Source organism: Chiloscyllium punctatum, chromosome 20, assembly GCF_047496795.1.
Source record: "Chiloscyllium punctatum isolate Juve2018m chromosome 20, sChiPun1.3, whole genome shotgun sequence".
In the NCBI taxonomy this organism is placed as follows: Eukaryota; Metazoa; Chordata; class Chondrichthyes; order Orectolobiformes; family Hemiscylliidae; genus Chiloscyllium; species Chiloscyllium punctatum.
This window is the reverse complement of record NC_092758.1, coordinates 57,062,734-57,074,888: the sequence shown is the minus strand read 5'-3', so window position 1 is coordinate 57,074,888 and position 12,155 is coordinate 57,062,734. Positions and strand designations below refer to the sequence as shown.

At 40.1% G+C, this 12,155-nt stretch overlaps 1 protein-coding gene across 2 annotated transcripts in view; it reads left to right on the top strand.

Moving 5' to 3' along the window:
- Nucleotides 1–12,155, top strand: part of stk10 (serine/threonine kinase 10) — a 110,601-nt gene that overhangs the window by 66,869 nt on the left and 31,577 nt on the right. For both annotated transcript variants that reach the window (XM_072590962.1, XM_072590961.1), the window contains exons 5-7: nt 424–496; nt 4,798–4,992; nt 6,525–6,606. In XM_072590962.1, coding sequence (XP_072447063.1) covers nt 424–496; nt 4,798–4,992; nt 6,525–6,606 — 350 coding nt within the window. The remainder of the gene's footprint in view (nt 1–423; nt 497–4,797; nt 4,993–6,524; nt 6,607–12,155) is intronic.

Sequence of the window (12,155 nt, the reverse complement as noted above, 5' to 3'; positions counted from 1 at the left end):
CCCTAATACCTCTTGGAAGATCTGTTTAAGGATTCTGTAGTTGCTTATAAGGGAGATCAAGCCTACCCTTCTGAACTGAAACTTTTGGAGGGCAGTCGCCATGCCATTGAGTCTCATGATGAACGCCCTCATTGTGACTTTCCTCTCACCATTGAATTACTTTTAACATGCTTTCCAATGTTCAGTGGCCATGAGTGCTGCTAGACAATTGCAGTCTCTACTGCATGGCTTTTTGTTGAGGATGGCTCAGTTGAATAGAAACTGTTGAAGGTTATATATTGATTGGTTAAGGCTCTGCTGCTAATCAGAAAATAAGTTCGAATACTTTCTATTCTGAACCCACATGGTGTTGAATTAAAACACAGGAATCATAGCTCCCTGTGCACAATTAATAAAAATGTAATTTTATACATTCCTTTACAGCTGATTTTGGTGTTTCAGCAAAAAACACAAAAACAATGCAAAAGAGAGAAACATTCATAGGAACACCCTATTGGTGAGTACAAATGGAAATATCCTTATCTGAATACAGATGTTAGACTAACTATTGTATGGTTAGAAATAGGAACTTTAGGTTAACTTAGCTTCACGTAAAACTTTTAATTTCTCCCTGAGAATTAATTTACAATTCACTGTTCACAATGGAGGGATTCGTTTTTATAAAAAAAGTAAACTCTGCTTCTGCTTTGAATGCTTTCTTGGTTTTTTCCAAAACACATTTGGAGCATTCTGGTAAAGTAAGTTGAAATTATGTTCTTGGTTTCAGGAGATTATCCTGCACATTGCACATGTACCTAATTTTCACTTGCTCTCCTTCTCTGGAGGGTACTCTGCTTTAAAAGGAACAATTGCTGGGTCATGATTCTTAACAACAGTAAACTTTGAAAATCACATGTTCCTGAGAATCATGAAACACTGAGTCTTTGGCTAACTCTTCCAAATGCTGAGTTCCTTGGTCGATATCTTGAAAATGAAATGACTTAGAATGTTATTCATTAGGGGAAGTGGTGGCACAGCAGTAATGCCACTAGACCAGTAATCCAGATTAATGTTCTAGAGACGTGGGCTCAAAGCCCATTGTGGCAGTTGGTGAAATTTGAATTCATTAAAGAAAATCTGGAAAAACTAGCCCAATGGTGACTTGTAACTGCTGCCAATTGTCATTAAAAACCCATATGACTCACTAGTATCCTTTTGGGAACAAAAACTGTCATGATTACCTGGTCTGGCCGAAAATTGACTTCAGTAAAGTGGCAAAGTGGCTGACTCTTTACTGCCCTTTGGGCAAGTAGGGATGGACCTCAGAGGGACTTGCGTCTTTGTCACTTCAGTAAGTTGTGGAAAGGTAAAACAGGTGATTTATAAGGGTATCAAAGGTTATAGGGAGAAGGCAGGAGAATGGGGCTGAGGAACGTATCAGCCATAATCAAAGAGCAGAGCAGATTCAGTAGGCTGAATGGCCTAATTTTGTTCCTAGAACTTAGGGTCTACATCTTATAGACAACGAATGATGGTTTACCGCTGACAGTCACATTCTGAACAAATAATAAAACAAAATTAGAGACCATAAAAATGTAAGTCACCTGTTAAATAACTTTAGTTTGCACTAATATAGTTTTAAGTATGATTTTGAAAAATAAATTAGTTTGCTTATCCACAAGCTGTTATGACCATAAGCTCCAGCAGGCGGGCCCCGGATTTTATGCTCCTACACCAACCGTGTTGAAGGCAGGGGTTGCTTGTTTAAAATCCAGTGGGTAGCTGTGTACCTGCCTCTAATCTGCCCAAAATATCTCAGGGCTGGGCAGATGGATTGCCAGTTGGCATGCCTGCTGTTGATTTTATTAAAGCCATGCATGCCCAAATAGTGGCATCATGCTTAAGAGCATCATCCTGCCACTGTCAGTATTTGTGTGGCAGTTGTAGGCCCACACCATGCAGGAAGCCTGGCAGCTTCACTGTGAGGGCTGGTGTCAGGTATGGGGTGTTGTACATCCTGTAGCCCCTTAAAAGTGACTTTCCCCTTCCCTCCTTTAACCTGATCTTTCCCCTGCCACTCCTCACTGAGATCTCCAATCACAGGCTTCATTGGGTTATTCAGTGATGGCACTGCCTGTGATACCAACATTGGCCACACTGGATGAACTACAGAGTTTCAACCATCTGAGTGGCCAGCAGCGCTCTAAAGTGGAACTGGTTTGAAGAAGGGCATAGATTTCTTAGAGCAATTAGTATTGCACATGTCGTTTTTGGACTTTAGACTGGGAAGTGAGGAATCCCAAAACACAATAGGAATGAGATATGGCTGTAATTCTTTATGCTATATCCTGTGTTCTGTATATAGCAACACTTAAAATATATGAACAAGAATTAAATGGCTGTTTTGATTTTTTTAATGTACATGTTGTATATGCAAAGGCACTTTGCGTGTAAGTTAGGAATATTCGTGGAAAGGACAATTTGTCAAAACCTTTCATTTGCATTCATCAGGACATATTGCAAGAACATAAATTCAAGAGAAAACCAGCATTCACACTGTTGACTATACTTCATATCCGGCCCTTTTGTTTCTGTGACCCTCATGCATAATCTATTTCACTAATAGATATGATTGCCCTCTTCTCCCTTCTTGCTGGGTCTATCAAGAGACCCCCATGTTTAAAACCTTATCTTAAGCTTTTCAAGGCACAACATTCTCATTTTAATTAGCATGACTAGTAGCGTATCAGAGAGATCAAGACTTGGTTTGAAACATTTTACGACATACATAAATCATTTGGAGTTAGAAACTAAATGTAATATTCCCAAATTTGCTGATGATAATCTAACTGGGAATGTATTGAGAAGATGTGAGACAGCTTCAGGGGTATTTACACAGGCTTGGTAAATGGGCAAAGACCTTGCTATTGAAAATTATTTTTTCTGAAGAATTAGAGTCTGAGATGTACACCACGAAAACAGACCCTTTGGACCAACTTGGCCATGCTGACCAGATATCCTAACCATTTGCCAGTACTTAGCCCATATCCCTCTAAACCCTTCCAGATGCCTTTTAAAAGTTGTAATTGTACCAGCCTTCACTTCCTGTGGCAGCGCATTCCATACATGCACTACCCTCTGTGTGAAAAGGTTGCCCCTTAGGTCCCTTTTTATTTCTTTCCCCTCTCACCCTAAACCTTTGCCCCCTAGATCTCGACAACTCCACCCTACGGAAAAGACTTTGTCTATTTATCCTATCCATGCCCCTCACTATTTTATAAACCTCTATAAGATCACCCCGAGCCTCCGATGCTCCAGGGAAAACATCCCTGTGACTCTCCTTTCAAAGAAATACAAACCTGCACTCCAAGGTCTCTCTGTTCAACAACACTCCCTAGGACCTTATCATTAAGTGTATAAGTCCCGCTAAGATATGCTTTCCCAAAATGCAGCACCTTGCACTTATCTGAATTAAACTGCATCTGCCACTTCTCAGCCCATTGGCCCATCTGATCAAGATCCTGTTGTAATCAGAGATAACCTTCTTTGCTGTCCACTACACCTCCAATTTTGGTGTCATCTACAAACTTACTAACTTATACCTCCTGTGTTCACATCCAGATCATTTATATAAATGATGAAAAGTAGAGGACCCAGCACCGATCCTTGTGGCATTCCACTGGTAGCAGGCCCCCAGACTAAAAAGCAACCCTCCACCACTACCCTCTGTCTTCTACCTTTGAGCCAGTTCTGTATCCAAATGGCTAGTATTCCCTGTATTCCACCTTGCTAACCGGTCTCCCATGGGGAATTTTGATGAACGCCTTACTGAAGTCCATATATATCTCATCCACTGCTCTGCCCTCCTTAATCCTCTTAATCAAGTTTTTTGAAAACTAACTAAGTTTTAGAGATCCTTTAAGGCAGTAGCTGTGGAGGCTTCATCTTTGAGTTGATGTTGAAAGATTTCTGATTACTGATGGCTTACATTACGAAGTGGGGAGAGTAAAAGGCATTGAAACATTTAATCAATCATTGAGCTTGCTCCATCATTTAATTCAATGAGCTGATGGCCTATTTCTGTTCCTATGCTTTTGTTCCTAACATACATCAAACTTTTCATTGAATGATTATGGACATTCGTACAAGGCATCCAGATATGGGTTTGTTGTTCAGTGATTTTGCACTTTCAATTCCAACCTCGTTAAGTAATCTTTTAGACCTGGGATGATCGGAGTTTAGTTTATCTGTTAACTTTCCACTTGAATTTAAAAATCTGATTCCTCAAGTTAATAGAGTCACATTTAAAACATATATGAACTATGCAAACGGACATTGTCTTAAATAAGCCATCTGTTTTAACTTGGCTCCATACTAAACTGCGTGCATAACTGTTGGTTGCCAAAGATCCCTCTGGGTGACTGTGCACACTGCTCCAATGTTCCTTGCACAATAAGTGGTGTCAGCATGCCAATCATGGCATTGATATCTGGGACTGCTGCTGTGTGTAGGCCTCCGGCCCACAAATCTGTAAAGAAAGTTAGAGGCAATGCTGTTGCACTTCTTTACACTGACCTAATGATACCAAATTGCCTCCCATTAATTAGACTAATGCCCTAAATCTCTGTTGTTAATTTGATTCTGCTTTTTATATTAAAATATGCAATATATACTTGGATTGGATCTTGACACTGTATGCAATGGATTTATTCAGGATGACTTTTAAACATGCAGTACTTTACCATGGAAAATTTCCTAATTAATAGAATTCTGTAAGCTTACCACACTTTGTTTTTTTCCACCATTGTCTTCTTTCAGGATGGCCCCAGAAGTGGTGATGTGTGAGACTATGAAAGATACCCCATATGATTATAAAGCTGATATCTGGTCCTTGGGTATAACATTGATTGAAATGGCTCAAATCGAGCCCCCTCATCATGAATTAAATCCAATGAGAGTTTTGTTGAAAATTGCCAAGAGTGATCCTCCAACACTGGAAAATCCATCAAAATGGTAATAACTTGAAAAGTATCTCTAAGTCAGGAGAAGAAGGAGACAGAAGGCAAGAAGTGACTGGCCAGTTAGTTTAACATTTGTCATATAAAAAGTGCTGGAATGTATTAGTGAGGAGGAATATAACAAAAGTATTTAGAAAATGTCATTGTAGTTCTTGTGCAGTTAGTTTTCTAAAAGGAAATAATAGTTACCTAACTCATTGCTTTTCATTTCCTCAAAGAACTCCCAATGTAGATAAAGGGAGACCTATTAATATGTGCTGTGCTTGGATTTCCAGGACGCATTTGACAAGGTGCCCCATCAGTCGCTGGCATCCCACAGTGGCTAAACTCAAACAATGTTCATTAAATCCAGGAAGAAAAATATGGCACTAATAAGACAGCACAGTTTTTTGTGCATGTGGACTTGGCCGGTTCAAAGTGATTAACCTAATGACCAAAAATTATGACTTTTTGTTCTAGTTCCACAATGTCACTAATTGTAATTGGGAAAGCTGGGTCACTCTTTGAGCACAGTAACTCTTGCAGGTGGGATAAATGGTAGAGAGGTGAGTTTAGATTCCCATTTGTATTGACACAAAGTTTGGCTTTGAAAGTTCCTTTGTTCTTCAGATTTGCAAATGCATGGTTTTACTTGCCAAACTGATAAGATCAAGAGTCATGAAGTGTTGAGGAAAATGTTAATGACTAGTATGAATCTTCAAATTATAATCAACCCTCTGGAGAATCCCAACTCTGTATAAATTGTCACAACAAAATGGTCCCATGCTTTTTGCTGTTGTTGTAATCAGTTTCATGTTACAGGTCTGAAGGATCATGCCATTGACAGTAACTGCAAAGCTCCTGTTAAAAAGGATGGCAGAATTTTCCCAGCCCATTGAAGTGGGTTAAGAGTTAACAGTGGCAAGTCACAAAGTAATTTTTGCCAAATATCACCAAGTTTGAACCTGTCAAAGTAAAACTCAACATTCCGTGTCACACGTGCTTCTGTAATGCAGTCGAATTTGGGCAGGTGATATTTTCAAATTTGGCCTGTGTTCTTGGGGAATGTTGGTGGTACCAACAAAGCCTCCTTTTCATAACCTAAGAGAATGCATTTGGGATTAACCCTTAAAACAATGTAGTCCGCACTGAGTTGCTGCAAAGCATTCCAGAGTTTTCTGCACACTTGGCACAGAGTGACACTAGAGTGTGTGGCAGTTGTATCCAGTGGCAGGAGTAGTGACCAGATAAAGTTGTTTTCTTTAGATGCCCAACTATTTATAATGATGCAGTTGCACTTAATCAGGTGAGGGTTTGGCTATGCAGATATGATGTGAAAAAATGTGAGGCTATGTACAATGGGAAGAATCAAGGAGCTGAATATTATTTAAGTGGAGAAAGACTGAAGGAAGCAGTGGGTGGGGTGGAAAAGGTTGCCTTTTTAATGCAAAGCATGTTGCATTTAAAACTGAGCAACGTTTTCAATGCTTTAAGTGAAAAATGATTTGAATAAGACTGAGTTAAACATTGGAACTGTCATCTCTGTAGGTCCCAAGATTTTAAAGATTTCCTCAAGAAAGCACTAGATAAGAATCCGGATACCCGTTTAAGTGCTGCTCAGCTATTACAGGTGAGAGCATGTGGAATCTGTTCTTGACTCTTATCATGGATTGTTCATTATTGTGCCTTGTCAAGTTTCCCTGGCATTGTTTCATACTCGCTAGCATACAGTATATTTTTTGAAATGTCATGGAGTTTATATTTAAATTAACTTTTAAAAAATATATAGTTCCATACTACCTACAGAAATGAGATAATGGAACTTGAGACACTTTATTGACTTTTATTAAATGCAGTAGCCATGATGTCTTAATGTTGAATGGAGGTTAGAATTCACCCTGGATCTACCTACAGCACATGGACTGCAGTGGTTCAAAGCAACTTACCACCAAGGGCAAGTAAGAATGGATGATAAATGCTTGCCTAGCTAGTGAGGCCCACATCCCATGAATGAATTTAAAAATGTGACCAAGCTGTTTAGACGACAAATAAAATTTGAAAGTTACAAAATAAGTTTTTCCCAATTTTCTTGTCCATTTAAGGTTTCCCCAGGCCTATGATAATGATGGACAAATAAGTCAGAGTCTACTTGGAGGACTGAGAGCAGATCTTGGCACCAACCCTTTAGAAGGATATGTTGGCCTTTGAGGAAGTACAGTGTAGGTTTACAATTATGAAACTTGGACTTCAGGAGTTACGAGAATAGATTAAACAAATTAAGTCTGTTTTCTCTATAATTTACGTTATGGGGTAATCTGATCAAAACCATTTAAGATATTAACAAGAAAAGACAGATTTGATAAAGATAAAATATTTCCATTGATTTGGTGATCCTACAACTGGGGTGCATAGTCTGAGTATTAGGAGCAGACCATTCACGAGAGATGTTAGGAAGCACTTCTACACACACAGGGTGGTAGATGTTTGGAGCTCTGTTCCACAAATGACGGTGGATGCTGGATCAGTTTTTAATTTTAAATCTGAGATTTTTTTTAAGCAAAGGTATGAAGCGATATGCACCAAAAACAGGTGTAGTACATGGAGTTAGGCCATTCATCAGCCATAATATCACTGAATGATAGAAGAAGCTGAAGGGTCTGAATGGCCTATTCCTGCTCCTATGTAAGTGGACACAGTTTGTGGAAGAGGCCATGATTTTTAGGAAAAAATCCACAAATTTCAAAATGATTATTCTACACCAAGAAACTTGATTACTTTGGTAATGATTCTACTTCCTTTGTGGTTCATCCACTTTCCAAATGACAGCACTTCTGTGCGAACATGATAGCAAGAATTGCACATGGACAGATTTGTACTTGCAGGCAGTGTCATAGTCATAGAGATGTAGAGCATGGAAACAGACCCTTCGATCCAACCAGTCCTTGCCGACCAGCCATCCCATCCCATCCCAACCCAACCCAACCCAATCTAGTTCCACCTGCCAGCACCTGGCCCATATCCCTCCTAATCATATACCCATCTAGGTGCCTTTTAAATGTTGCAATTGTGCTAGCCTTCACTACCACCTCTGGCAGTTCATTCCATACACGCACCACCCTCTGTGGAAAAAGTTGCCCCTCGGGTCTCTTTTGAATCTTTCCCCTCTCACCCTAAACCTATGCCCTCTAGTTCTGGGCTCCACCACCCCAGGGAAAAGACTTTCTCTATTCACCCTATCCATGCCCCTCATGATTTTATAAACCTCTATAAGGTCAGCCCTCAGCCTCCAATGCTCCAGGGATAACAGCCCTCGCCTATTCAACTTCTTCCCATAGCTCAAATCCTCCAGCCCTGGAAACATCCTTGTAAATCTTTTCTGAATCCTTTCAAGTTTCACAATATCTTTCTGATAGGAAGGAGACCAGAATTGCAAGCAATATTCCAACAGTGGCCTAACCAATATCCTGTACAGCTGCAACATGACCTCCCAACTCCTGTACTCCGTACTCTGACCAATACAGGAAAGCATACCAAATGCTGCCTTCACTATCCTATATACATGCAACTCCACATTCAAAGAACTAAGAACCTGCATGCCAAGGTCTTTTTATTCAGCAACACTCTCTAGGACCTTACCATTAAGTGTATAAGTCCTGCTAAGATTTGTTTACCCAAAATGTAGCACCTCATTTTTATCTAAGTTAAACTCCATCTGCCATTTGTCAGCCCATTGGCCCATCTTGTCAAGATCCTGTTGTAATCTGAGATAACCTTCTTCACTATCCACTACACCTCCAATTTTGGTGTCATCTGCAAACTTACTAACTCTTATGCTCGCATCCAAATCATTTATATAAATGATGAAAAGTAGTGGACCAGCACCGATCCTTGTGGCATTCCACTTGTCGCAGGCCTCCAGTCTAAAAAACAACCCTCCACCACCATCTTCTGTCTTCTACCTTTTGAGCCAGTTCTGTATCCAAATGGCGAGTTCTCCCTGTATTCAATGTGATCTAACCTTGCTTACCAGTCTCCCATGGGAACCTTGTCAAATGCCTTACTGAAGTCCATATGGATTACATTTACTGCTCTGCCCTACTCAATCCTTTTTGTTACTTCAAAAACTCAATCAAGTTTGTGAGACATGATTTCCTACGTACAAAGCCATGTTGACTATTCCTAATCAGTTCTTCCCTTTCCAAATACATGTACATCCTGTCCCTCAGGATTCCCTCCAACAACTTGCCCACCACCGATGTCTGGCTCACTGGTCTATAGTTCCCTTGTCCTTACCACGTTAGCTAACCTCGTCTTCCAGCACCTCACCTGCAACTATCGATGATACAAATATCTCAGTCAGAGGCCCGCAATCACTTCCCTAGCTTTCCACAGAGTTCTAGGGTGCACCTGATCAGGTCCTGGGGATCTAAATTTTTCTTGTGTGTTTCAAGGCATCCAGCACTTCCTCCTCTGTTATCTGGACATTTTTCAAGATGTCACCATCTGTTTCCCTACATTCTATATCTTCCATGTCCTTTTCCATAGGAGATACTGATGCAAAACACTCATTTACTATCTGCCCCATCTCCTGTGGCTCCACACAAGGGCTGCCTTGCTGATCTTTGAGGTGCCTATTCTCTCCCTTGTTACCCTTTTGTCCTTAATGTATTTGTAAAAACTCTTTGGATTCTCTTTAACTCTATTTGTCAAAGCTATCTCATGTCTCCTTTTTGCCCTCCTGATTTCTCTCTTAACGATACTCTTACTGCCTTTATACTCTTCAAAGGATTCACCAGATCTATCCTGCCTATACCTTCCTTCTTTTTCTTAACCAAACCCTCAATTTCTTAATGAGCTTTTCCAATGAAGACAAATATATTTTCCTGTCAGTGTTAAAATATGGTTGTGAGCAAATGAAACAATTCTTGGCATTCCCATGCAGGCAGACAGATTAGTTAAGTTCTGGCAGAAGATGTTTAACTTATTTTTGCTTTCAGGAGTCCACTTGAGAGAATACTTTACAATTAATTTGTCTGTTTAAAAAATATAAGCAGTATTCAGTCCCACGAGTCCCTATGAATAGTTTACCGTTATTAGTACTCATGCTCTTATTTGTAATGGATGCTGCCTTTAGAAAGTTGCAGTGATGTACAGACCCCATTTTATCCCTATCTTAGGGTCAGAGAGTCACACAGCATGGAAATAGGCCTAAAAAGAGAAATTGCTGGAAAGGCTCAGCAGGTCTGGCAGCATCTGTGGAGAGAAATCAGTCAGTGATTTGGGTTGAGAACTCCAGTAGAAACAGGCCCTTCAGGCTACTGTCGCTGCCAGCTTGCCCACCCTTCCAACTGCTGCCTTACAAGTGTGCTGCATTACATAGTCTGAGATATGTTTCCATCATTGTTATTGGGATATTGGCTTTGCTGGCAAGACCAACACTTGTTCACCTTCACTAACTAACTGTCCATGAATAGAGTTTCATAGGTTTTCTAGGCTATTTCAAAGTGCATTTGTGTCACACATTGCTGGGGGTCTGCAATCACATGTAAGCCAGACCAGGTAAAGAGGGCTGATTTCCCTCTCTAAAATACATTTGTGAACTAGGCAGGTAGTCACTGTGATGAATTTTAAATTCCATGAATAAATCTGGAATGTAAATTCCACCAATCGTTAAGGTGGGATTTGAAGCCCTGCTCCTAGAACATTTGGCTACAGCTCTAGCTTACGAATCCAGTGACATTTTCACTTTGCCATCAGCTTCCCTGAAGTAATTATGTGGACATAATATTTACATATGCACATTTTCATCCAAATGGCCCTTTCCTCTTAACCTATTTTGTTTGATAACTTTACTTGATATTGGCACTCCCACATCCAACCGCACATGATCAGAGATAATTGTCCCTTTTATATACCTTTTTAGAAAAATGCCAATCCAACTTTGGCTAAGCAGTACAATGGATAATTTGTTAACTTAACCTCCATGTTAACCTTGTATTTGTGTCACCTCTCCTATACAGAAAATGATTAATTTGGCAGGAGTTTCACCCTCTCCCTTCCTTTACTAATAGCTTGTTTCAAAGTTTCCGCATGACTCATTTTTTATAAATAAATAGACTCTTATATTTTTGGGAGTTGTGCTGAAAGTTTTGTTGGTATAAACCATTTTAGAGATTACTAAAGTGAATGCAGCCAAGCAGCATTTGTCTGAGTTGTACCTCTGGCTTCAAAGTGGCTGAACTTGACCGTCAGCCAGAGTTCAAAACTTTAACGTTGAGAAACAATGCACAAACACTCAAAGTAGAATTTTATATGTGCATAAATTTGAGAAGCTAATATCAAGGTTATGTCCATGTTAATTAAGTTATAAATAGTTGTCTTTTCATATCTAAATTTCACACATTTATTTAATAGCATAGTAACATATTAAACCTTGAAGGATAGTTTATTTTAAAACATAGAACACTACACCACCGGAATGGGCCCTTTGGCCAATGATGGTGTACTGAACATGACACCAAATTAAACTAATCCCTTCTGCCCACTTGATCCATATCCCTTTATTCCTTGCATATTCGTGTTATGGGCGGCACGGTGGGACAGTGGTTAGCACTGCTGCCTCACAGTGCCAGAGACCCGGGTTCAATTCCCACCTCAGATGACTGACTGACTGTGTAGCGTTTGCACATTCTCCCCATGTCTGTGTGGGTTTCCTCCAGGTTCTCCGGTTTCCTCCTACAGTCCAAAAACGTGCAGGTTAGGTGAATTGGCCATGCTAAATTGCCCGTGGTGTTAGGTGAAGGGGTAAATGTAGGGGAATGGGTCTGAGTGGGTTGCGCTTCGGCGGGTTCGTGTGGACTTGGGCCGAAGGGCCTGTTTCCACACAAAGTAATCTAATCTAATGTGCTTATCTAAAAGTAACTTAAACACCCCTGTCGTATCTGCCTCCATCACCAGTGTCTGGCAGTGCATTCCAGACACTGATCATTCTGTGCTTTTAAAACAAAACCTTTCCCCTCACATTTCCTTTGAAATTCCCACTTTTATCTTGAATGCATGCCCTCTAGTATTAGATTTTTCAACTGTGAAAGATTCTGAAAGTCAATTCTATCTGTACATCTCATAATTTTATTGATTTCTATCAAGTCTCCCCTCAGCCAGTGCTGCTCCAGAGAAAAC